Source organism: Syngnathoides biaculeatus, chromosome 8 (genome assembly GCF_019802595.1).
Source record: "Syngnathoides biaculeatus isolate LvHL_M chromosome 8, ASM1980259v1, whole genome shotgun sequence".
Taxonomy (NCBI): domain Eukaryota; kingdom Metazoa; phylum Chordata; class Actinopteri; order Syngnathiformes; family Syngnathidae; genus Syngnathoides; species Syngnathoides biaculeatus.
This window is the reverse complement of record NC_084647.1, coordinates 669427-697272: the sequence shown is the minus strand read 5'-3', so window position 1 is coordinate 697272 and position 27846 is coordinate 669427. Positions and strand designations below refer to the sequence as shown.

The following is a 27846-nucleotide window of genomic DNA, read 5'->3' as shown; positions in this document are numbered from 1 at the left end:
GTGGCTGTGTGACCTGAAGTGTGACCTACCCACATCTGGGTGGGTGATGGCCCCCCCATGTTGATTTGAAAGCAGATACTCCTGAACACCATCAACAGATGCACCCCCTTGCTGACTTCAAAGCAGATACTCCTCAAACACCATTGTTATAAATGTTTATCTTAGTATTTGTCTTGATACTGCCATCTGTTCCTCCATTTGTTTTGTAATCTTGTGACCCTTTGTTTTGAGAAACTAATAAAAAAGGGACACTGGTAAGACTGGCTCAGAATGGGTGTTGGCGTTGCAGCTGGTCAGTCGAACCCGTTTCTCCTCTAGAGCCAAATTGGAGACCTCTCTTGTCCCTTCATTTGCATAATTCATCCAGCGGTTGAGTTTAAATCTCACATAACCGAAATTGCAGGTGCACCTGAGGCATACAATGAGTCCATTTTGGTAGCCTCAGTATTACATCTCTACTTTTTGCAGATATGGTTTTGTTGACAGTCACTGATGATTGTGGTATCCGACTGTGACTTTGATGCCGGTAGTGGAGGTTCAGTTTTCTATATTTGCCCTGCGACTGACTTGCAACCAGTTCCGGGTGTATTCTGCCTTTCACCTGAAATCAGCTGGGATAAGCTCTAACAACCCACGACCCTAACCTGTTTTAACCAGAACTCCAGTGTGAAGCCAAATGCACAACTCGGTACGCAGGGAGGCAGATAAAAGGTCTTTATTTGTTCCAAGGTCATAAGCCAGGAGGTCTGTCAGAGACAGCAGCAGTATCAAAGACGTTGAGTTTACTGGGTTGGTCGGAGGACAGGCAAAGGTCGATACACCGGGATTCAGGATCAGAAGCAAGGGCTGGAACGAGCCTGGATGGCAACGATCTGGCAAAGCCAGATCGACCACTGGGTCCTATATTTACTAGGGTTCATGATAGCAGATGAGGCGCAGGTGTGCGCCTCCTAGTCAACACAGGTGTGTAGGGGAACTGCACCGCCAGGGCTAGGACCAGTAGGACCATGAAATAACCAGGATAAGCGGTGTTGAAAATGGATGGATGGGTTCTGTTGGCTTCTTCAGGCCGTGATCTGATCTGGCTGTAGCATGTTCACAGCCAAGTGTAAAGCAGCTGGGATGATAATCAAAACCTCCAAATCAGAGACCATGGTCCTCAGTCAGAAAAGGGTGGCATGGCCTCTCCGTGTTGGGGATGAGATCCTGCCCCAAGTGGAAGAGTTCAAGTATGTTCGGGTCTTGTTCACGAATGGAACATAAGCTCAACAGGTGAATCAGTGCAGCATCTGCTGTGATGTGGACTTTGTATTGGGCTGTTGTGATGAAAAAGGGGCTACGCCAAAAGGTGACTCCCACAATTTACAGGTCAATCTACCTTTCTACCATCACCTTAGGTCATGAGGTTGGTAGTGACTGAAAGAAGAAGATATTAGATATAAATAGAAAGAAGTGGCAAGATGTATTAATTTCCTTTGCAGGTACGGAAGCATTTTGTAGAGATGGCTGTGGAGTTTTTGACCAACTTATTCAACAGAATACTAGCGGGCGAAAAGATACCTGAAGAATGGAGGAAAAGTGTTCTAGTTCCCATTTTTAAGAACAAAGGGGATGTTCAGAGCTGTGGGAATTATAGAGGAATAAAGTTGATGAGCCAAACAATGAAGTTATGGGAAAGAGTAGTGGAGGCTTGACTCAGGACAGAATTCAGTATCTGCAAGCAACAGTATGATTTCATGCCTAGAAAGAGTGATGAGGTTAGACTGGAATCCCCTTGGACCATGATGTTCGCAGATGAGATTGTGATATGCAGCGAAAGCAGGGAGCATGCAGAGGAACAATTAGAAAGATGGAGACATGCACTGGAAAGGAGAGGAATGAAGATTAGTCGAAGTAAAACAGAATATATGTGCGTGAATGAGAGGGGTGGAGGGGGAAGAGTGAGGCTACAGGGAGAAGAGATAGCGAGCGTGGACGACTTCAAATATTTAGGGTCAACAATCCAGAGCAATGGTGAGTGTTGGTAAAGAAGTGAAGAAACGGGTCCAAGCAGGTTGGAACAGCTGGCGAAAGGTGTCTGGTGTGTTATGTGACAGAAGAGTCTCTGCTAGGATGAAGGGCAAAGTTTACAAAACAGTGGTGAGGCCGGCCATGATGTACGGATTAGAGACGGTGGCACTGAAGAAACAACAGGAAGCAGAACTGGAGGTGGCAGAAATGAAGATATTGAGGTTCTCGCTCGAAGTGACCAGGTTGGATAGGATTAGAAATGAGCTCATTAGAGGGACAGCCAAAGTTGGATATTTTGGAGACAAGATTCGAGAGAGCAGACTTCGATGGTTTGGACATGTTCAGAGGCGAGAGAGTGAGTATATTGGTAGAAGGATGCTGAGGATGGAGCTCCCAGGCAAAGGAGCGAGAGGAAGACCAAAGAGAAGGTTTATGGATGTGGTGAGGGAAGACATGAGTGCAGTTGGGGTTAGAGACGAAGAGGCAGGAGATAGGCTAAGATGGCAAAAGATGACACGCTGTGGCGACCCCTAACGGGACAAGCCGAAAGGAAAAGAAGAAGAAGCAGGGTGTCGGGGCTCTCCCTGAGAAATAGGGTGAAAAGCAGCGACTGTTCTTGTGACCCAGCCTCAGATAAGTGGAGAAGAATTGATCGATGCAGTGAGGAAAATGCACATAGGACAGGACGACTGCACTGTATTAAGGAGATGTTGACAGTTCTGAGGTCCCAGGTTCAATCCCAGACCCACCTGTGCGGAGTTTGCATGTTCTCCCCGTGCCTGTGTGGGTTGTCTCTAGGCACTCCGGTTTCCTTCCACATCCCAAAAACATGCAACATTAATTGGACACTTTAAATTGCCCCTTTTTGTGATTGTGAGTGCAGTTGTTTGCCTCTATATGCCCTGCAATTGGCTCGCAACCAGTTCAGGGTGTACCCTGCCTCCTGCCCATTGACAGCTGGAATAGGCTCCAGAACACCCCACGACCCTTATGAGAATAAAGGGCTAATGAATGGATGGATGGATGGATGGAACAACCACCTTCCTTCAGGTAGAGGATAGAAGATGGTTCATGGCTGGGTCTTCCAACATGACAGTGACCCGAAGCACACAACCAGAACAACCAAGGAATGGCTCTGTAAGAAGCATATGAAGGTTTTCGAATGGCCAGTCTCCAGACCTAAACCCAATAGAAAATGTTTGGAGGGAGGTCAAACTCCGTGTTTCTCAGTGACAGCCCAGAAACATTGCTGATCTAGAGAAGATCTGTGTGAATGGGGCAAAATCCCTGTTGAAGTGTGTGCAAACCTGGTGGAAAAACTACAGGAAACATTTGACCTCAGTATTTCCAAAGGCCACTGCAGACTTTTTTTTTTTTAAGATTATGTCTCTCACAGTGTACATGCACTTAAAATGAAAATTCCAGCCCAATCCGTGATTTCAAAGTTTGAGACCTTACAAAATCGCAGGGTGTTCAAATATATATCCATACTGTATACTTGAACTACCTAAATGCAGTTTTCCATTTTAGTTTTCAGTTTAAATTTAAATTTATTTTATGTATTAATGTATTTATTTATGGTTTGATAAACCAGGGGTTGTGAGTTGTATCCCTCTAACTCCCCAAGAGGGGTTGCGTCAGGAAGGGCATCCTAAAAACTGTGCCAAACAAATATGAGCGTTCATCTGAGATGTCACGCGGTGGTGACCCCTAACAGGACAAGCCGAAAGAAACTTACTTACTTTGCCCCAATGACGACAGAGAGCAACGAGATGCGCTGTTAGCGTCTTGGCATCATATAAACCTTTACGTTTCCCATGACGCACGAACATTTGCGCAGGCACTTTGGTGACGAAATTGCTTTTGATATCAAAGCGACGTTTCCAGAAACGGCTCTGAGTGCCATGGCCGTTTTGTCTGCAACGAATTCGGGAGCAGAATCTTTCGGGACAACTGTCTGGGACAGTCATGGAGGGCGCGGAAGTTCTTGACGGTCTCCTCGGTGACAAATTTGAGTTCTCTGAAAAAGGTACACGGTACAAAGGTTTCTTTTCTCTAAATTCTGGCGTCTTTCTTGTCATGTAACCGAAATGGTGCTTTGAACTCCTCTAAACGTATCACAAGTTAGCACCCAGTTTTAGTGACAATTATGCTCATTCAAATAGGTGACTAAACTAAAGCAGGTGGCAAAAGTGTTTACTATACTCAAGTACATATATTTGTGGGGACTCAACTTCTGTACTTACGTCAAAGTTAAAAAAAAAAAAAAGACGGACTGAAATGACTTCAGTTTTGCTGTCTCTGATATGGAATACCCACTTTTATATATTTGCCACAGCGAACAAAAAACATTTCTTACAAAATATTTTTTCATATTTCGCAGTGTACTTTCATGTCAGGGTGGCTGAACTCGCCGTTGCCTTAACTTTGATCGACAATGAATCAAACCGACCTACCCTAGTGAGGGTAAGTGGGATGGAAAACTGATGGAAGACGGATCATTTTTAATTGCCAGAATGGCCCAAAACACAGTGCTTTAGCAGTAAACTATTTATTGACAACTGTCCTAAATAAGGTTTATGATGAGAAATTTCTTGCTTCTCCCAATCTCTTAACATTTTCATTGATGCCTGCTGATTCTTGCTGGAAATAAATATTTAAGTACAGTCTAGATAACTGAAAAATCTACTTATGTACAGTCATAATGTATTTGTACTGAGTTACTTTCCAACACTGCTAACTAATTTCTCTTCCAGAAAAAAGCCCGTCTTCTCATAAGCCCTTAAATGAAAGTTAAATTTTAAAGCCACTAGTCTGGAGAAAGAACAAATTATCTCATAAAATTAATCATTGTAGGGTTGCAAACTTAATTTCGTCCATGACCCTGTTTGTAATCCGTAACTTGAGGTAGTTTCCCATTGAAATGAATAGAAATGCATTAGTTCCAGCCTCAAAATTTAATTTACCTGTTTTGAAAAAAAAAATCCCTCATCCATCAATTTTCTACACCATTTTCTACACCGCTTATCCTCATATGGGGCACATGCATGCTGGAGCCTATCCCAGCTACTTTGCCATGTGAAAGTATTTCAAACTTTTCACCACATTTCAGGCTTCATACATAAAGATATAAAATGTTTTTTTTTTTTGTCAAGAATCAACAACAAGTGGGACACAATCGTGAAGTGGCACAAAATTTATTGGATATTTATACATTTTTAACAAAATAAAAAACTAAAAAGTTGGGCACTAAAAAGTTAGGCATGCATTATTATTATTTGGCCCCTTTACTTTCAGTGCAGCAAACTCACTCCAAACCTTCAGTGAAGATCTCTGAATGATCCAATGTTGAGTGATAATGACGAATACAAGTCTCCGAAATAAATGCACCTGCCCTGTGATTAGGGTTCTGTTTAAAGTGCAGAATGCATCATGAAGACCAAGGAACACACCAGGCACCAGTTTACCACAAGCCACCAGGGAGACACACCAAACATGTGTAACAAGGTGCTCTGGTCAGATGAAACCAAAATCGAACTTTTTGCCCACAATGCAAAACGAAATGTTTGGCGTAAAGGAATACAGCTCATCACCCTGGACACACCATCCCGACTGTCAAACATGGTGGTGTCAGCCTCATGATTTTGGCCTGCTTTTCTAAAGCAGGGACAGGGAAGATAGCTAAAATTAATGGGAAGATGAATGGAGCCAAATACAAGACCATTCTGGAATAAAACCCTGCTAGAGTCTGCAAAGACAAAGAAGAGGAGGAAACCGGATCCAGCGTCAGAAGAAAAAGAGGAATGCACAGAGCCTACAACTGAGTGTAGGGACTTTGAATGTTGGGACTATGACAGGAAAAGCACAGGAGTTGGTTGACATGATGATTAGGAGAAAGGTTGATATTCTGTGCATCCAAGAGAGCAGGTGGAAAGGTAGTAAGGCTAGAAGTTTGGGTGCAGGGTTTAAATTATTCTACCACGGAGTAGATGGGAAGAGAAATGGAGTAGGGGTTATTTTAAAGGAAGAGCTGGCTAAGAATGTCTTGGAGGTGAAAAGAGTGTCAGATCGAGTGATGAGACTAAAATTTGAAATTGAGGGTGTCATGTATAATGTAGTTAGCGGCTATGCACCACAGGTAGGATGTGACCTAGAGTTGAAAGAGAAATTCTGGAAGGAACTAGATGAAGTAGTTCTGAGCATCCCAGACAGCGAGAGAGTTGTGATTGGTGCAGATTGTAATGGACATATTGGTAAAGGAAACAGGGGCGATGAAGAAGTGATGGGTAAGTACGGCACCCAGGAAAGGAACTTTGAAGGGCAGATGGTGGTGGACTTTGCAAAAAGGATGGAGATGGCTGTAGTGAACACTTATTTCCAGAAGAGGGAGGAACAAATAGTGACCTACAAGAGCGGAGGTAGAACCACGCAGGTAGATTATATTTTGTGCAGACGATGTAATCTGAAGGAGGTTACTGACTGTAAAGTAGTGGTAGGGGAGAGTGTAGCTCGACAGCATAGGATGGTAGTATGTAGGATGATTCTGGTGGTGGGTAGGAAGATTAAGAAGACAAAGGTAGAGCAGAGAACCATGTGGTGGAAGCTGAAAAAGGAAGAATGTTGTGCAGCCTTCCGGAAAGAGGTGAGACAGGCTCTCGATGGACAACCGAAGCTCCCGGAAGACTGGACGACGACAGCCAAGGTGATCAGAGAGACAGGCAGGAGAGTACTTGGTGTGTCATCTGGTAGGAAAGGGGAGAAGGAGACTTGGTGGTGGAACCCCAAAATACAGGGAGTCATACAAGGAAAGAGATTAGCGAAGAAGAAGTGGGATACTGAGAGGACTGAGGAGAGGCGAAAGGAGTACATCGAGATGCGACGTAGGGCAAAGGTAGAGGTGGCAAAGGCTAAACAAGAGGCATATCAAGACATGTACACCAGGTTGGACACGAAAGAAGGAGAAAAGGATCTCTACAGGTTGGCCAGACAGAGGGATAGAGATGGGAAGGATGTGCAGCAGGTAAGGGTGATTAAGGATAGAGATGGAAATGTGTTGACTGGTGCCAGTAGTGTGCTAAATAGATGGAAAGAATACTTTTGAGAAGTTGATGAATGATGAAAATGAGAGAGAAGGAAGAGTTGAAGAGGCAAGAGTGAAGGACCAGGAAGTGGAAATGATTACTAAGGGGGAAGTCAGAAAGGCACTAAAAAGGATGAAAAATGGGAAGGCAGTTGGTCCTGATGACATACCGGTAGAGGTATGGAAGCAATTTGGAGAGATGGCTGTGGAGTTTTTGACCAACTTATTCAACAGAATACTAGCGGGCGAAAAGATGCCTGAAGAATGGAGGAAAAGTGTTCTAGTTCCCATTTTTAAGAACAAAGGGGATGTTCAGAGCTGTGGGAACTATAGAGGAATAAAGTTGATGAGCCACACAATGAAGTTATGGGAAAGAGTAGTGGAGGCTAGACTCAGGACAGAAGTAAGTATCTGCGAGCAACAGTATGGTTTCATGCCTAGAAAGAGTACCACAGATGCATTATTTGCCTTGAGGATGCTCGTGGAAAAGTACAGAGAAGGTCAGAAGGAGCTACATTGCGTCTTTGTGGAGCTAGAGAAAGCCTATGACAGAGTACCAAGAGAGGAACTGTGGTACTGCATGCGTAAGTCTGGTGTGGCAGAGAAGTATGTTAAAATAGTACAGGACATGTATGATGGCAGCAGAACAATGGTGAGGTGTGCCTTAGGTGTGACAGAGGAATTTAAGGTGGAGGTGGGACTGCATCAGGGATCAGCTCTGAGCCCCTTCCTGTTTGCAGTGGTAATGGATAGGCTGACAGATGAGGTTAGACTGGAATCCCCTTGGACCATGATGTTCGCAGATGATATTGTCATATGCAGTGAAAGCAGGGAGCATGCAGAGGAACAATTGGAAAGATGGAGACATGCACTGGAAAGGAGAGGAATGAAGATTAGCCGAAGTAAAACAGAATATATGTGCGTGAATGAGAAAAGTGGAGGGGGAAGAGTGAGGCTACAGGGAGAAGAGATAGCGAGGGTCGACGACTTCAAATACTTGGGGTCAACAATACAGAGCAATGGAGGGTGTGGTCAGGAAGTGAAGAAACGGGTCCAAGCAGGTTGGAACAGCTGGCGAAAGGTGTCTGGTGTGTTATGTGACAGAAGAGTGTCTGCTAGGATGAAGGGCAAAGTTTACAAAACAGTGGTGAGGCCGGCCATGATGTACGGATTAGAGACAGTGGCACTGAAGAAACAACAGGAATCTGAACTGGAGGTGGCAGAAATGAAGATGTTGAGGTTCTCGCTCGGAGTGACCAGGTTGGATAGGATTAGAAATGAGCTCATTAGAGGGACAGCCAAAGCTGGATGTTTTGGAGACAAGATTCGAGAGAGCAGACTTCGATGGTTTGGACATGTTCAGAGGCGAGAGAGTGAGTATATTGGTAGAAGGATGCTGAGGATGGAGCTCCCAAGCAAAAGAACGAGAGGAAGACCAAAGAGAAGGTTTATGGATGTGGTGAGGGAAGACATGAGGGCAGTTGGGGTTAGAGAGGAAGATGCAGGAGATAGGCTAAGATGGCAAAAGATGACACGCTGTGGCGACCCCTAACGGGACAAGCCGAAAGGAAAAGAAGAAGAAGAAGAAGAGTCTGCAAAACACCCGAGACTGGGATGGAGATTTATCTTCCAACAGAGCAATGATCCAAAACAAAAAGCCAAATCTACAATGGAATGGTTCACAAATAAACATATCCAGGTGTTAGAATGGCCAAAACTGATAGAGACATACCCCTAGTGACTTCTAGCTGTAATTGCAGCAAAATGAGGTGCTACAAAGTATTAATGCAAGGGGGCCGAATAATATTGCACGCCCCACTTTTCAGGTGTTTGTTTACTAAAAAAGTTTAAATTATCCAGTAAATTTCTTTCCACTTCACGATTGTGTCCCACTTGTTGATTCTTGACAAAAAATGTTAATTTTACATCTTAATGTTTGAAACCTGAAATATGGTGAAAGGTTGAAAAGTTAAAGGGGGCTGAATATTTTCACAAGGCAGAGGTGAGTTACTGGTGGAACTGGTAACCAACCGATTGCAGGCATGCAAAGACATACAACCATTCGCACTGATATTCACACCTCTGGGCAAAGTCTTCACTCAACCTACCATGCATGATTTTTGGGATGTGGGAGGAAAGTGCAATGCCCTGAGAACAGGGAAAATATGCGAACTTCACACTGGGAAGCTGGGATTTTCGCGCAGGTCCATAGAACTGTGAGGCAGATGTGCTAACCAGTTGATCAACCTGCAGCATTTTTTAAAAATCTGCGAGTGGTTAAAATGAAACAGTGCAAAAATAAAATAAATGATAAATTGGATAACAGTGATTGCTATTAGAGTGGAAATGAGAGGACGACAGGTCATTGTTTTTCAATAGGGTTAGGGTTAGGGTAACCCTGACTCTTTTTGAGTCAGTGAAATTTTGATTCAGGTGTTTGTGATTTTGTGTTTGCTTCTTATTGGTTGATTTTAGCACAGCAAACTGATTCAGGCAAACCTTTTCTGTTCAGGAAAAAAAAAAATCAGAAAATAGGATGTCACATTGTCACTTAAAAGATGAATTACACTAATAGCCAATTTGCTGGAAATGTATTTTTATCTTTTTTTTTGTATTGCCTCAAGCTGTTTTGTAATTGGTGATGGGATGAGGAGTATTGACTCGGGGTTACACCATCAAGATTCTTACCTGCAGTGTGCGTAGAGGCCAAATTTCAGCCGAGCAAACGTATCCGTGTAGAGCCATTTTGAGATTATTATGCCATCATTAACCCTTTGTCTTTTACGGGGATGCTACAATTCAATAGATAAGATACAGTGGTTGAAATCACCATTTCTTTTCACTAAATACATTCCCACATTAATTGGAGACTCTAAATTGCCCCTTAGGTGTGATTGTGAGTGCGACTGTTGTCTCAATGTGACCTGAGATTGGCTGGCAACCAGTTCATGGTGGACGCCACCTCCTGCCCGATGACAGCTGGGATTGGCTCCAGCACTCCCGCGACCCTCATGAGGATCAGCGGCTCAGCAAATGGATGGTTGGATATATTCCCAAAGGTCCTACTGACATGTAAATTTCACCAGATGTTGGGAACAACTCAAGTAATTCATACATACAAAAAAAGTAAAACAAATAAGATATTCAATATAATTAATTAAATGCTTATTTCAGATGCTGTACATACTGTTTGACAAAAAATAAGCCAATGTTCCACTGTAGTAATTTTTTTTCTCTCTCCACGTCACCAGAAGTCAAGGAGTATGCACAGGAGATTGGCATTGATCCAGAAAAAGAGCCACAGCTTATGTGGCTTGCCAAGAAGGCCATGGCTACCCAACTGCCGACTGGATGGCAGGAACGGTAAGTGACTGGAGATGATGTATGCCTCAGTCAAAACAAATCCACAATTAATGAAGAGATTTCACGAAGATGCATTATATTGGACATTCAGTGAGGTATGCTGGACCTTGTCTGATATTTTTCAAGACATTGTGTTCTGTGAATTTTAATTAAACAAATCTGGTGTCTTTTCTGAGAGGCCATGCTTTCGTGTGTCCCCCAGAAACATATTTTACCATATTAAGCCACAAGAGTCAAAATATTGCAATAGTGCAGACACCGAAGTTTCAAATGCTTCAAATGCAGTGTGTATCTTCTCTCTGTCTATCTAATTACCCCAAAAGTGTCTTATTAGGTCTTTTAAGATGGAAACTTGCACTCAAAGTACATTATTGTGTACAAACAAGATAACAACATTTGCACTCCCACATGATATCTTCACTTCAGGTTATGTGAGCCGATCTGCTTTTGTTTGGTGTCTCCATATCCCCATTCACATGAATTGCAGATATATCTCTGTAATGTGTGATCTCAAACTGTTTCAAATACTCTTGGCTGGGCAGCAGGGTGGATCAGCTGGAAAGCGTTGGCCTCACAGTTCTGAGGTCCCGGGTTCAATCCCGTACCCGGTTGTGTGGAGTTTGCATGTTCTTCCTGTGCCTGCGTGGGTTTTCTCCGGGCACTCCGGTTTCCTCGCACATCCCAAAAACATGCAACATTAATTGGACCCTCTAAATTGCCCCGAGGTGTAATTGTGAGTGAGGCTGTTTCTATGTGCCCTGCGATTGGCTGGCAACCACTTCAGGGTGTACCCTGCCTCTTGCCTGTTGACAGGTGGGATAGCCTCCAGCACTTCAGCAACCCTCGTGAGGATAAGTGGCTAAGAAAATGGATGGGTACTCTTGGCTGTGTTTTTTTTTTCCTCTGTTTGAATTGCTCATCCATGTCTTTGTGTTTTATTTTCATCGATATGATGTCACTGTGGTTTATTTCAAATACACAACATTCTCTTTCTACTTATACTTTGTACTAGTTTTCAAGTAAACTTAACTGAAAGTGCATTTTAAATCTCATTTTATGTCCCTGCAGTGAAGATGAGAGTGGGAAAATTTACTATTACAACTGCCAATTAGGCACATCCATTTGGGACCATCCCTGCAAAGTGCACTACTGTCAGCTGGTGGTTCAAGAACGTGAGCGTGTCCTGCACACGCCTGGCGATGGGACTTCTGCTGTGAAGAACAAGAAGAAATTGAAAGACAAACCAGAAGGAAGGAAAAGGGCGAAGGAAACCCTCAAAACACAAGGAGTGAGTTGTTCTGTAGTATGTACCCTAGGATCAGTGCTTAACTGAATTTTCTTGATCCACGAAAGCAGGGGTGTCAAACTTGTCTTTGTCACGTGCCACATTGTAGTTATGGTTACCCTCAGAGGGCCCTTATTACTGTGAAACCATACAAATCTTTAATCACCTCATATTTACAAATGAAATTTAGGAATTCGTTTTGGAATCACAAATGAAGGGTTTTTCATTGTTGATGTTTGCTCACACAAAAATGCTTGCAATTCTCAATGTTGTCATTTATGTTGACAGTTACAAATTTTGAGACATATTTAAAAAAAAAAAATCATGCAAGTTGATACACATGATTTGCCTTCGCTTCCCACATAAAATCACGTCGCAGGCCGAATCTGGTCCCCTATGCACTCAAGGAAAAATAACATTTAGTTATTGAATCATTGAAATTGTAAAATATTAAAATGCATTGGGAGAGTTTCTCAAAAGGTGATGCACTTTAATGTTTTCATGCCATGTTCTAACTGATGAACACACACGTACTTCATTTTTCCTCCATTACTTCATGATGTGATTCATTTATTCCAAACAGTTGATAAAGTGGAATATTATGGCCATCTCTCACCAAAATAAGTATGAGGCTTGCAAATGATTGTGTGAAATGGGTACATGTTAGGATTCAAGAGACAGCGATCCAGGTCAAGCAGAAGATAGTATTAACAGGACCAGTTGTGGAGACCATGGTTCCGATTCACCACAGCCTCAGGTATATCCATTGTGTACAACATATCCATTGTGTTTTGGTTTTGTCTGTTGAATTACATTCTTGAGTGTTTACCTTTTGCCCTTTATTTTGTCCTTTCTGTGGTAAAGCTGTCAGGAGAGTTCCTCTGCTCTGATCTTCCAGAGAGCGCTCTTGAAGAAGGAGAGCAAAGTTTGGTAAAGAACAAGAAGAATGAGCCTGTTAGCAGGTTTGTGGGTTGTTCATGGAAATCTGTTGCTATTATTGTGTGTATTGTCTTATCTAACCCCTTGAACTTTTTAACATTTTGCCATCTTACAATCACAAACTTAAAGTGCATGTATACATATGGATATTGTTACGAAAACTACATATAATATTCACTTCAATGTCTATACGAAAAAAAAATGAGCGGAGAGCGTTTCATTAATGCGCAAAGTTACAGGAGTCTCACTCGACATAGTAGTGGTTGTTGTCACCATATATTTGTGTTTACATTTAGATGTAGAGGTGGTACGGTGGAGCACCTGGTTAGAGCAGGGGTACCAATCGTATAGCCTGCATGCCGGATCTGTGCTTTGGCACCCTCATTGCCCAAATATGTCTGTCAAAAAAGTGGACTCAAGAGCACAGTGTGTTCCAAGAAAAATGGTTATCCTATTTATTCACAGAGGTGAATGGGAAAGCTGCATGTTTGATGTGTTCATAGCATATTGCAGTGCTAAAAGAATACAATCTTTGTCAGCACTATTTGAGTCTTCATGCCAACAATATATGACAACTTTCAGCGATAGCAGAGAAGAAAGAAGGTGAATGAAAGAAACAGTCTGTTTTCTCAGGACAGACACATCAGTGATGCTGGGGCTAGCTACCTCTTTGCTAATGAAATTGCAGTGGCTTCAAAACCAATTAATGATGGTGAATTTGTAAAAGCTTGTATGATTAAGGCAGCAGAGATTGTGTGCCCCGAAAGTCGCCAGGCTTGTGCGATTATGAGAAACACGATTTCAAATGGGATTTCATTTCTTCCAGTGGATTTCGACAGATAGTCATTTATTGCGTTTTAAGTTGCAATGGATGTAAGCATGGACATTACAGGCGTTGCACAACTGGCCATTTTAATCCGCCGAGTTGATGACGACACATTGACCGTCACCGAAGAGTTTGTAGAGAGGGTGCCAATGAAAGATATGACAACAGCGGCTGATAATTTTCCCGCACTCGTCATAGCACAGGTCCCGCGCCATCTGCCTGCCTACTGATGTGGCGCTTTCAATGATTGGGGAAAAAAAAACGGGTGTTGTGACAAAGTTCGGAGACAGAGAGTGTGCAATCTGCAAGGATGTGATTTTTGGACTTTTTACTGTATTTTGATTCAGGAGGCTTTGTGTTACAAGTCATTAAAGATGGATAACATAATGAAGGTGGTCATCAAAACTGATAATTTCATCTGATCCAGAACCCTAAATCACCGTAAGTTTGACAACTTTCTCAGAGAGAAAGACCAAATCTATGGCCTGTCATACCACACTGAGGTAAGGTGGTGGGGCTGTGCTGAGGTGGATTTTTTTGTGTTTTTTAAACGTGAAGAAATTAGACAGTTCATGGGAGAAAAGGGCAAACAGTGTGAGGATTTCATTTCTCAAAGTGGAAGCAAGACCTTGCATTTATGGTGGATGTTACAGAGCACCTGGTTAACTTGAACAAACACTATTACGACAGTATACGCTCTTGCACTTCTTTTTTTTTTTATATATATATATTTCTTCCTGAAAAATGACACCCTGATATAGTTCTGTCTGAGCCATTTACTCAGAAAAAACACAAAACTTAGATGTTTTATGATTTTATGGTGTTGGGTTTGTACTATGCGTATTTCAGATTATTAAAACAAAGAAAACAATCTCAAAAGTTTTTCTTTGTAAGTTATGAAGTATATAACTTGGTACATATAGCCCATGATTTACTGGTCCAGCCCTCTTGGTAATAGATTTTCCTACTTGTGGTCCCTGAGCTTGAATGAGTTTGACACCCCTAGGTTAGAGCGTTGGTCTCACAGTTCTCAGGACTGGGCTTCGAATCCTGGCCCGCCTCTGTGGAGTTTGCGTGTTCGCCCCTTGCCTACGTGGGTTTTTTCCTGGCACTCCATTTTCCTTCCACATCCCAAAACATGCAAACTTAGTTGGACACTCTAGATTGCCCGTAGGTGATTGTGAGTGCGACTCTTGTCCGTCTCCATGTGCTCTGCAATCGCAGGCTGGAAACCAGTTCAGGGTGTACATGCCTCCTGCCTGACGATACCTGGGATGGGCTCCAGCACTCCACGACCCATGTGAGGATAAGCAGCTCTGAAAAGGGATGGATTGATTTAGAAGTACAAAAGCAACAGCTTTCATGTGTTGTAGTATTTGTCTGGCACTGAGCCTGTGCTGTGAATTTCTGCAAATCCTCCTGAGTGGCTTGTCTGCTTCTCTGACTCGTAGTGCTCTCCTCTCCCGCTCTGTCAGTTTAGGTAGAAAGTTCTGTCCTGGTAGGTTTGCAGCTGTCCCTTATTTATTTTTTTTTACTTACTTGTTTTACTTACTTTTTTTCTTCTATTTTTGAATGATGAATTTTAGGTAAAAAAATGTGGCAAAAATTCAAGGGGTAAAAATACTATACCTTTTCAATGCACTCTTAAGACCTTTGTAAGACTGCAGGTACTGTTTAAACTTCACAAAAATATGAAATTTTGTTTTTGTTAGTGAATTGGCTTGTCCAGAAGCCATAAATGGCCTGCAAATCCTTGAAGAGGATCCTGATGAAGAGATGACGTTCTCTGAAGAAGGTACATAATATATAGATCCACATTCCCAATGTTCCAACCCATCAATGCAACCTTCAGTTTTTACTACATCACTAAATAAGTAATCCATGTTTATTATGTGTTGGATAAAATACCAAATAGAAATTTTTTAAATTTTGTACAACATGAATTGGGTTTCGTGTTGGGTATTTTCAGCTGTTCTGGAGATTAGCCATTTTTCTCAGGTTTGAATGGCAACCACAGTGGATGGATTTTCATATGTCTGCAGATGTAACAGTGGCAGTCAAAAGTAATGAACTAAATTTAATTTAACCTATTAATAGTTGATTGCGTTACGAAATGTTTACCGTTTGTAGTTTAAATACTTCTTTGGATTTTGAATATGGTGTAGTTTTCCACACGACTGACTTTGGAGCGGGCAGCGTGGGATTGATTCCTGCTCAGTGATTACATTGATACTTACCCTGTGACTGGCAACCAGTTCAGGGTGTACCCTGCCTCCTGCCCGTTGATAGCTGGGTTGGCTCTAGGACTCCCCGTGACACTTGTAAGGATAAGCCGCTAAGAAAATGGATGGATTTTTAAAAATTTTTTCAATATGGCTCTTCTCTTCCTGTCAGGGATTTCGGAAAGTGCGTCATCCTTGAATGCCTGTCAAGCAGAGAGCTGTGATTGAATTGCTTTCTTTAGAAGGGGTGCAAAATGTGGACAGTTTTTGACTCAGTTTTGCTGCCCCAATCCTATATTGTTTTGTCGTTTTTTGTTTTTAGTTGCTGTGGCTTTGAAAGTGAACCATGAGCTCAGTTTGAGGTCCTCTTGGGCAGGGCTCAGCAACCTTTTTGAGGCTGAGGGCTACTTTGTGAGCACCGATCGTATGAAGGGCTACATGACCTGTTTGCGGCAAATTTCAGACTCACTTTATTACATGTACATAAAATATTTTTGTTTTAATTTATTGCAGTAAATGACATTACAGGTATTTTAACATTTTAATTCATGGAAGCAAGTCAGATTCAGTATTTAAAGCACAAATCATAGTAACAATTTGTGGCCTATGGTATTTTTAGAACATACCTGGCGGGCGCCTTATATGGTCCTCGCGGGCGACCATTCGCCGGCGGACACCGCGTTGGTGACCCCTGCTCTAGGTGCTTTCATCTACTGTATGTTGTACTCTTTTCCCTAACGCCACTCTATCCTGCATCATAAGTACTACTCAACAGCATATAAACCTTTACTGTTGGGATGATTTTGAGAAGGTGACTGGTGTCTAATTTTGGCCGGACAAAAGCTTAGAAACGAAGATATGTTTACAAGAATGTGTTTCTGCTGTAACTTGTTCACACTCTTAATCTACGAATTGAAAGACAAGACAGGAACTAAAGCTTCTGAGGAGGGTTTCCTGTTAGTGGAATGCATAAGGTAGAGTGAGCACATGGTCACTAGAGCATTGCCTCTACATTATGGATAGATCTGCGCTGGCGCCAAAGCCACGGCTACTTAGGTACTGAGTTATGCACCCCAAGCTACTGATCAAAATGGCGGATGCAGTGCGGCCGAAGCGATTCATTAGAGCAAATTCACGGTAGTATTTCTGTTTCATTTCTGCCCATGGTAGCAGAAATATCGACAAAGAGTGTACAGAAAGGCCTGAATTACTTTCAACAGGGATATATTCATAATGTCAAGGTTTCCCAAACGGGAACGCCAGTTAAAGTTTCTGCAATGTGTTGGCCGTCCATGCGAAAGAATCAACCACCTAATAAACTAATGCTGGATATCGAATGTGATAAGATTTATGATGCCTATTGCCCATGCAAAGCAGGGTAAGTTTGCATTTTTACACTACATAAACATGTCGATGTTAAATATCTATGTTTATAGTGGATACTTCATTTACATAGATTATGGCACTATGCATGTCCTCTTGTCTGAGCATACGTACTGTATATGTAAATGTATGCCCAAAATATTTGTATTCATGTGATGTGTTTAATCATGGATAAGAACGCTTGAGAGGAGAGCCGAGGTGCAGCTGGAATCTTTGAGTTTCACCTGGCTCAGGTTGAGCTTCCTCGTTAGGTGTTACACCGACGAATTAACTTACCTTGGAACAGACGGCTTTGTGCTGATTTATCTTCGATACGTTCAGATTGCCGTGAGGTTGGCCATAAACCTTAATCCATCGTTTTCATTTATCTAAATTACGCTTTGGGGTGGGAAAGTGCACCAGATATCCTCCCAGTAATCTCTCTGGATAGTGCTCGTCTCCATTACACGTTCCCCAGCCACATTGAAGCGCTATATGTCTGAATCGGATATAAGCAGGATTATACACTCGCAATTCAGAGTATTAAAGTAACCACGCGCTCACTTTGTTTGTGGGTAGAGGATCGTAGGCAGCATGGGTGGAGTTCAGAAAATGACGCTCACTGATTGATTGGTCAAAAGGGAACTGTCAATCATTCTCACAGATCCATCCATTGCTGATGGGCAAAAAAATAAAAAATTCAAACAAAATGGAACTAACCGATGTCACAAAACCGATTGTGTCTGACTGTACACTCAAATGGCAGAAAATTGTACGATAACTCAACATGTTTTACAGCATTTAAAAACCCTAACACTATTTAGTCAATTATTCAGTTCTCTTCTAGCAATTTTCTATTTTTCCCTACCTCATCAGATATCAAGGAAATTGCACAGGACTTGGGCATTGATCCAGAGAAAGAGCCTCAGCTCATGTGGCTTGCCAAGGAGGCCATTTCTGCTGTACTTCCTCCAGATTGGGTTGCTTAGTAAGTAACATGTATTTAAAAGTCAATGAAGCACACATTAAAATGGTGATTTTTGTGTCGTGGAATAAAACCATCCATCCATCCATTTTCTGAGCTGTTTATCCTCTCAAGAGTCACCGTAGTGGAGGAGCTTAAATCAAGCAAATCCTCGGGCAGGAAGCAGGGTACACCCTGGTACACACTGGTTGTCAGTCAATCGGAGAGCACACAAAAACGGTGACATTTACACTGACAGAAAATTTAGAGTGGACAATTAACCAATTTAGAGTCTCAAATTAACACTTTTTTTGGATGTGGGACGAAACTACAGTGCTTGGAAAAAAGCCACGCGGACATGGGGAAAACTCCACACAGGCAGGACTGGGTTCTGAGGTCTGAGCAAGATACATACCGCTGTAATAAAACCCAATTCAATATGTTTTATTTGTACAGAAAAATAAGAACATAATGAAAAGAAAAGCATATTGGGGGGGGTAGGAATACCAAATGAAACCTATAAATATTGTAAATTGTTTTGTTTTCAAAAGATTTAAGCTTTCACATCCACACACTTACATTATGCAGCAAATAACAGACCATGAAGAAAATCTTGGCCATCAAAGACATCAATATTCAGAGCAGTTTCACAAAATTGCAGTTTTCAAGGAATGACCAGTACATGTTTTCTAATGCATTTGCTCGATGTGAAAATGCTTCATATAAAGAGTTCAGACGCAAAAGCATATATATCCATTTTTGTTGTTTCTGTAGATTATTTGATTTACTATATAAATGTATAGCTTTAATTAACTTATTAATATAGCTAATGTATACTTTGACCCCTCCTCGAGGCGTCACCTTCTCATGGTGGAGGGGTTTGTGTGTCCGATGAAACGAGGAGCTAAGTTGTCTGGGGCTTCATGCCCCTGGTAGGGTCACCCATGGCAAAAAGGTCCTAGGTGAGGGGATCAAAGTACGACTCCCAAAACTGCTATGACAAGTATAAAAATTGGATCTTGGTTTCCCTTGCCCGGATACACGTCGCCGGGCCCTCCCTCTGGAGCCAGGCCTGGAGGTGGGGCTCGAAGGCCACTCCATCATTCTGCTGGGGGACTTCAATACCCACGTGCCCAATGAAAGACCTGGAACTGCGTGGTTGGGAAGAACGGTCCCCCTGATCAAAACCCGAGTGGTGTTCTGTTACTGGACTTCTGTGCTCATCACAGATTGTCCATAACAAAAACCATGTTCAGGCATAAGGGTGTCCACATGTTCACCTAGCACCGGGACACACTTGGTCGCAGTTCGATCATCGACTTTATGGTCGTGTCATCCGACTTGCAACTGCATGTCTTGGAGACTTTGGTGAAGTGAGGGGCGGAGCTGTCAACTGATCACCACCTGGTGGTGAGTTTCTTCGATGGTGGGGGACTATGCCGGTCCGACGTGGCAGGGCCAAATGAAGAACGACTGCAAGATGGCTTCGAGGAAATTCTGGTCCACCGTCCAGCGTCTCAGGAAGGGGAAGCAATGCACCATCAACACTGTGTGGGGATGGAGCGCTACTGACCTCAACTCGGGATGTTGTGAGTCGATGGGGAGAATACTTCGAAGACATCCTCAATTCCACCAACACGCCTTCACATGAGAAAGCTAATTCTTAGTTCTCTGTGGTGGGCTCTTCTATCGCTGAAGTTAAATTCACTGAGGTGGTCAAAAAGCTCCACGGTGGCAGGGCCCCGGGGGTGGATGACATACATCCAGAGTTCATAAAGGCTCTGGACGTTGTGGGGCTGTCTCGGTTGACTCTCGTCTGTAACATCATGTGGACATCGGGGACAGTGCCTCTGGACTGGCAGAGAGGGGTGGTGGTCCCCCTTTTTAAGGGGGGACCGGATAATGTGTTCCAACTATAGAGGGATCACACTCCTCAGCCTCCCTGGCAAGGTCTATTCAGGCGTTCTAGAGAGGAGGGTCCATCAGGAAGTCCGACGGTGTATGGGAGTTTGCCCAACCAGTCTACATGTTTGTAGATTTGGAGAAGGTGTTTGACTATGTCCCTCAAGGCGTCCTGTGGAGGGTTCTTCGGGAGTATGGGATACCGAACCCCCTGATACGAGCTGTTCGGTCCCTGGGACTGCTGTCAGAGTTTGGTCCACATTCCCGGCAATAAGTCGGACTCGTTTCTGGTGAGAGTTGGACTCCGCACCAAGGCTGCCCTTTGTCACTGATTTTGTACATAACTTTCATCGACAGAATTTCTAGGTGCAGCCAAGGCATAGAGAGTGTCCGATTTGGTGACTGCAGCATCGCATCTCTGCTCTTTGCAGATGATGTGGTTCTGTAGGCTTCATCAAGCCATGATCTCCAGCTCTCACTGGAGCGATTCAGAGCCGACTGTGAAGCGGCTGGGATGACAATCAGCACCTCTGAATCTGAGACTATGGTCCTCAGTCGGAAAAGGGTGGCGTGCTCTCTCCGGGTCGGGGATGAGATCCTGCCTCAAGTGAAGGAGTTCAAGTATCTTTGGGAGCAGGAGATCGACAGATGGATCGGTGCAGCGTCTCCAGTGTTGCTGACTTTGTATCGGTCCTTTATGGTAAAGAGGGAGCTAAATCACCTAACCTCACCTATGGGAACGAGCTGTGGGTTGTGACCGAAAGAACAAGATCCGGGATACAAGGGGCCCAAATGTGTTTCCTCCGCAGGGTGTCTGGGCTCTCCCTTAGAAATAGGGTGACAAGTTCGGTCATCTGGGAGGCGGTCAGTGTCAAGCCGCTGCTCCTCCGCATTGAGAGGAGCCAGATGAGGTGGCTGGGGCATCTGATTCGTATGCCTCCCGAACGCCTCCCTGGTGAGGTGTTCCAGGGATGTCCCACCGGAAAGAAACCCCAGGGATGACCAAGGACACACTAGAGAGACTCTCAGCTGGCTTGGGAACACCTCACGACCCCTCTGGAAGAGCTTGAAGAAGTGGCTGGGGAAAGGGAAGTCTGAGTCTCCCTGCTGAAGCTAAATCCCTCGCGATGCAACCTGGAAAAGCGGTAGAAAATGGATCGATGGATATACTTCATACTATATGAATCAAAATATCTACAGAAATAACAAAAATGCATATATGTGTTTTTGTGTCTGAACTCTTCATGTCCACCAGCATGCAGGACAATGTCTTCTATTCACTTAAATGTCTATACAAAAAAATAAATATGAGCGGACAGCGCGTCATCCATGCGCAAAGTTGCGAAAGTGTCATTCGACATCCTAGTGGTCACCATATTGGGTGCATCTACTGCCCGTGACGTCACCCCAGATATTCACCATTGAAAACACGCTGTGGCCCCTACTATGCGACACGCCCCTTCAGACACGGAAGCTCTTTTCAAAGAAAAGAACATCTCACAACTGAGTGACTGGGCAATATTACCCGATCGTTTCAAGCCATATTTAGATGATATATGGATCACTTCTATCTAACAACAGACTCCCAGACAGTATGTATGAGCCAGCCCGGCCGAAGCCGTGCTTGTCCGTGAGGCACAGCTTCGGCTGCGGCTCGTCCACCCACCTACTATATGACACGGAAGCTCTTTTCAAAGAAGAGAACATCTCATAATCGAGTGAAGTGACCGGGCTTACGTTACCCTATTTTTTCGAGCCATATTTAGATGATATGCGGATCACTTCTATCTAACAACAGACTCCCAGACAGTATGTATGAGCCAGCTGGCCGAAGCCATGCTCCTCCACGAGGCTTGGCTTCGGCTGCAGCTTGTCCGCCCACCTACTGTGGGACACGTAAGCTCTTTTCAAAGAAGAGAACATCTCACAATCGAGTGAAGTGACCGGGGCAACATTACCCTATTGTTTTGAGCCATATTTAGATGATATGCGGATCACGGCCAAACCACCTTCGGGTGGTGTAGATGAGCCACACCGGCTGAAGCCGTGATCGGCGGACATGGCACAGACAGACACATTGACATATTTAGCATCTCTGACTTACGGACGCGGATCTTTTGTTATGTTTTGAAAGGATTATGTTCTCCCCCCCCAACTATTGTTTTTGTTAGTAGCTCTTGACACACCTACCTGTCATTTGGAACCCACGAAGCAATAAATTTTTCACAACGAACCGGGTCTCGTGGAAACTTATGAAGGATAAATCCATCCTCCCGAGTGTTCAAGCAATATCCGGCAATGCAACTAGGCGGCATTTTGGCTAACACGAAGAAACAAAGAGCTACCTTCCCGCAGGTAAAACTAATAGAAACAACTTCGCTTGAGTACGCTACTACCCTGTATGTCACTTACTACTTTTTCTCTTCGTACTTAAAATATATGCTTTAGCCTAGTGGAGTATGCTTGGCTGGGAGTGCATTGCAGTATCTGTAGAGACTCGGCCCCTGGGCCTTGGAAACTTTTTTTTTTTTTACAAAAGTGCAGAATAACTTTAAACAAACAATAATGAGTGGGGATAAAACACACAAATTGTTTTTTTATTTGCACAGAAAGTACGTCACATAAAAAAATGTAACTTGCAACTAGAGGTAGGGTTAATGGAACAAAAGAAAAAAACATTGCAAAACAGTTTCAGATGCTTTCGGTGGGGGTGAGTCACTTTTTTTTTTTAAAGGTGTCACAGGTGCAAGCTGCACGTCCGATTATGGGTTGCGTTTGAGAGGCAGAAAAAAGAACCCCCCTCAAACTTTGCTTAAAAAAAATCCTACTTCTCCCCTGGGTGTGGACAGGAGGTCCCCCTCTCACCTCCCCCGGGGACCCTCCTTTCTCCTTCTCACCTATGGAACATACCCCTATTTCTACTTCTGGGAAGTCTGTCAGCATTGAACACACAAGTGCAATAAACCAATAAATGCAGATTTGTAACCAGGACACCTTGTAATATCCCTAGGTGGTCACCCATGAGGTGGCTAACTGTAAAAGCTCCAAATGGCCATTGAATTTTTTGGAAGTAAAATTAATTAGGGAGTAATTAATTAATTAATTTTCATCAATCTGCTTTTATCTAATGCAATGCCAAAATACACTTCCTCCTTGTCTATTTTATTTTTGACATTAGAAGGCGATAAAACAGTTTGGATTCAGGTTCCATTTTGTGTTTTGGGAGTGCAAATACAAACCAAACAAATGCCAATGCTTGGATTCAGTCATTTATATAACACATCATGTTGACACCATATTGAAAAATGTGATTTATAATGGGAAGTACAGATGTCATAGAATGTGTAAATAGTGTATAGTCAATCTACTATTTCAAATAACTTGCAAATTGTGCCGTAGCTTTTAAGTTAAACTTCTCTTAAACTGTGAGGCCGAATTTCAGCCCACTAAACATTCGAGTTTAACAGTTTGTCTTTGAACTTCGCATCCATTAGGGCTTGACTCCAATTCATCCATGTAAACCCCCTGAATTCATTTGAAATACTGTTTGCTGTTACTACCCCTAGTTCTTAGAAAAGGCTAAGGCTGGGTGATCAATGCTTGGATGACATTATGTTGGGATAAAAAATGTCATTTGTCCTTTCCTATTTGTCTTTGTCTTTCCTATCCTATCTGACTGTATGATGCATTCCACAGAGGTTAAGGAAAGGTGATAGAAAGAATAAAACACTGTCACTGATTAGATGATTTGACTTTACGGAGACTGCCAATATCACGTGATTAAAAAAAACAAATTGGCTAAAGATGAGATCTGTGTATCTCCGATCAATTACTGTTCCTGGGACTTCCCATATGTTTGACTAAACTTAACTTGGAATTGAATTTGTCAAACTGAATCAGAAATGACAAATTGAATATGAAATACGCAATAAAAATGTAATTGTAGATAAAAATCTTCCATGTAGTTTCAAGTTTATTGGATTTCAGTTTCAAGTTACACTACTCTGATTCAAAACTGTTGTCATCACTGTGCTTACCAGTATTAGCGCTTGTTTTTTTTTTGACTGAAAACTTTCTGACTGGATCCCCACAGCCTAGATGAGCATGGAGATGTTTTCTATTGCAACTGCCATTCAGGCGCATCCACATGGGAACATCCTCGGGATGTGCAGTACCGTAAACTTGTGGCTCAGGAGCGTGAGCGCATACAGCACGACACTGCTCTCTTGACATCGGAGGGCAAAGAGAACATGGAAAAAACAAGCGGCGTAAGTGGGAAACCTTTCACTCTTTAGTTGATGCCATACAAAGCAGTACATAGTGTAAGTGAGGGAGAAGAACCTTCTCTGACTATGATTTTTAACTATTATCAGGGCTTTATACATTGCAGGAGAACAACTTTCACTTTGTTACTGTATCACTGACCTGTTGAATGATGTGTGTAATGTTTTATGCCCAAGAGTCAGGTTAGTGATACGTAAATGCACGATGTCATGCAATAGAAATGTCTATTTGCCTATTTGTATCACATTGGAGTTTTATGACATAGCACTGGGTTCCATTACGAGCCAAGTCAAATGAATACACCCACTCACTTATGAAGACTACAATGATATTACTTGTGATCTTTCCAGGTAAAAAGTACTCACCCTGCTTTACATGCGCAGTACGATTCCACAATTTTATCCTGTTGGATTTCAATATGAAGTTTGTGAGGCGTGAAACTTTTTTGCATTGATCGCCAACGTTTTGGTGTAACTCTGACATTGCGTCCTGCTCCGTCCCAAATCTTAATTTCGTGTACAAATTCTCGCGTGAAATACTTGAGACCTCTTTGTAGAACTCTCTTAGACAAGTCTTGACGCATTTGGCAAAAAACATACCCCAATATTATCTGGAAAACGTGGTAGAGAATCAACTTGAAACATGTTCTGTTCAGTCACCATTTTGGAAGATAGTGGGGCATGGCAACTACAGCTAAGGAGGGGCGGAGCTGAAGATCGCCATTCAGAAAGGTCCATTGGCTGAGGTTGACAGGTATGAAAAGTACAGTAGGCTCCATAATCCTTAAATCGAAGAAAACATTTGGGACAACCGGGATTGTTCCTTCACCTGGCCTTACGACCAAACTGATCAATCTGAGGAGCAGAACCTTGGTGGGAGGGGTAAAGCACACAAAGATCACTGTGGTTGAGCTGCAGAGATGCAGTGGGGAGATGTGAGAAACTTCTAGAAAGTCAAACATAACCACATAACTGCAACCAAAAGTGAGGGTTTACGTTCAGAGTGGCCCAATGGAAGCCTCCCTTTAGTGGAAGACATGAAAGCTATTATGGAGTTTGTGGAAAAAAAAAACCTGGACTACCACAGAAATTCTACTTGACCTTTCTGTTTAAGGTCATACCGCAGCATCTCAATTCAGTTAAAGACCAGAATTTGACTTCTGATCATTGAAACCGTGATGTTTTTTTTTCTCAAGTTCAGAGGCGCTGATGGGGATTCAACAGAAGAGAAAATCAAGACAGATGTGATTGGCAAGGCCCAATCTGAGAACCACTGCGATGGGTTTTTTTTTAAGTTCAGAGGCGCTGATAGGGATTCAACAGAGGAGAAAATCAAGACAGATGTGATTGGCAAGGCCCAATCTGAGAACCACAACAGTGAAATACCACAGCAAAAGGTGCATGTATTGTTTAACCAGTGATTAATCCAAATACCCAATCTTGTAGTGTTGGTATGGATCTTGTGAAAGAAGCAACTATTAAGAACCACAACAGTGAAATACCAGAGCAAAAGGTGCATGTATTGTTTTTTCAGTTTTTAATCCAAATACCCAATCTTGTAGTGTTAGTATGGATCTTGTGAAAGAAGCAACTGTTCTAATGGAATATTGTTAATATGACAGTTAACTTAATAGTTGTTTTGTCCTTTATTCTCTTTTGAAGCAACAACCACAGTCTGGAGTCTCTGAAAATTTGGCTTGTAATGACAATCAACCAGGGACAAATGCCAAACACAAAAGGGAGAATGAAGCAGGCAAGAGGTTTGCTGCTGTCACTTTGCTCACGGGGAACTGTAACATTAATTGCATTTATTTTGACTACAATTCAGTCATGTATCACTGCTTTCTATTCAAATGGAATATAACTCTTCCTTGATTACAGTAGCCACCTTGTGTCTGCAGCAGGCACATGTATCTTACAGATCCATGAGGATCACAAGAATGAAGAACTCTCTGAAGAAGGTACATAGTAAATTGATAAACATTCACAGTACTCCAGAGTACACCTATGCCAAATAATTATGTTTCCATGAGAAAAAAAAAAGATTTAGACATGGATTCTTTTTTTAATGCTATTCAAATCAATTATGTACCATATATCCATCCATTTTCTGAGGCGGTTATCTTCACAAGGTTTGCGGGAATCCTATGTTCAGGGAGGAGGCGCGTACACCCTGAACTGTTTGCCACCCAATTGCCAGGCACATAGAAACAAGCAACCTTTCGCACTCACATTCACACCTCCGTCCAATCTATTATGTTATTAAATACAAATCAGTTGTGATGTGTAAATCTTTACAGTTGAAAGTGATTAAAAATTTAGAGATCTAAATGATAACGCTGCTGGTGGGAATTACCTTCTCCTGGGTAAGTGTAAACTCCCACACTCATGTGACCGAAGCATAGTGCTCCAATGCAACACTTGATCCGCACAGAGCCAAACTCATTGCCGCTCATAGAATGCCGCAGAGATCATATTATCGTTGATCGGTCAATTTGAGTCACATGGGTTTCTAAAGATTCTGGATTTTGTGGGGCTGTCGTGGTTGACACGCCTCTACAACAACGCATAGAAATTGGGGACAGTGTCTCTGGATTGGCTGAACAGGGTGGTGGTTTCCCTTTTTCAGAAGAATGTGTTCCCATTAAGGGGGATCACAAGGGTTCAAACAACCAGTCTACATGTGTTTTGTGGACTTGGAGAAGGCCACCGTAGGCCTCTGGGTGTTCTGTAGGAGGTGCTGTGGGGTACTGCACTACCTGATAGGGATTATTCGGTCTATGTACGACCGGTGTGAAGAGTTTGGTCCGACCAAAGTCAGACTCGTGTACGCTGAGGGTTGATTTCCTCCAGGGCTGTCCTTTGTCACCGATTCTGTTCAGAACTTTTATGGACGGAATTTCTAGAGATAGCCAAGGAGTGGAGGGAGTTTGGTTTGGTGGCTTCAGTATTGGATCTCTGCTTTTTGCAGATGATGTGGTTCTGTGGGCTTTCGTGATCTCCAACTCTGCCTGGAGCGGTTTGCAACCAAGTGTGAAGCGGCTGGTATGAGAATAAGCTCCTCCAAACCTGAGACCATGGTCCTCAGTCGGAAATGGATGGCCTACCCTCTCCAGTTCATGGATGAGATCATGAGGAGTTCATCTTGGGTTCTTGTTCACGAGTGAGGGAAGAATGGAATGCAAGATCGATAGGCAGATTAGTGCAGTTTCTGCAATAATGCTGACTTTGTATCAGTCCATTGTGGTAACAAAGGAGCTAAGATGAAAAATGAAGCTTTTAATTCACCAGTCGATCCACATTCCTACCCTCACCAGATAATTGCGATCTGTCGGTCGTGACTGAAATATTAAGATCCCGGATGGAAGTGCCTGAAATGAGTTTCCTCTTCAGGGTGTCCGGGTGCTCCATTAGGGATAGGGTTAGAAGCAAGGTCACCTGGGAGGGGTTCGAAGTATCTGATTTGGATGCCTCCCAGATGTCTCCCTGGTGAGATGTTCCGGGTTCCTCCTACCGCAAAGAGACCCCGGGATGACCCAGGACATTCTGGAGAGACTATGTCTCTCAACAGGTGTGGGAATGCCTCGGGATCCCCCTGGAAGAGCTGGAT

General features: G+C 43.0%; 1 protein-coding gene across 3 annotated transcripts in view; it reads left to right on the top strand.

The window, feature by feature from the left end:
* Positions 1 to 3878: 3878 nt before the first annotated feature.
* LOC133504872 (trichohyalin-like) overlaps positions 3879 to 27846 on the top strand; it is a 41093-nt gene continuing 17125 nt past the window's right edge. The window contains exons 1-11 of one of the 3 annotated variants that reach the window (XM_061827570.1): positions 3879 to 4039; positions 10345 to 10453; positions 11522 to 11741; positions 12406 to 12495; positions 12603 to 12700; positions 15216 to 15298; positions 17964 to 18075; positions 24047 to 24221; positions 25433 to 25633; positions 25899 to 25996; positions 26118 to 26197. In XM_061827570.1, coding sequence (XP_061683554.1) covers positions 3979 to 4039; positions 10345 to 10453; positions 11522 to 11741; positions 12406 to 12495; positions 12603 to 12700; positions 15216 to 15298; positions 17964 to 18075; positions 24047 to 24221; positions 25433 to 25633; positions 25899 to 25996; positions 26118 to 26197 — 1327 coding nt within the window. In that variant the 5' untranslated portion in view covers positions 3879 to 3978. Of the gene's footprint in view, positions 4040 to 10341; positions 10454 to 11521; positions 11742 to 12405; positions 12496 to 12602; positions 12701 to 15215; positions 15299 to 17963; positions 18076 to 24046; positions 24222 to 25432; positions 25634 to 25664; positions 25997 to 26117; positions 26198 to 27846 lie in introns of those variants that run through there. The other 2 variants (XM_061827569.1, XM_061827571.1) reach the window with 2 other exon arrangements.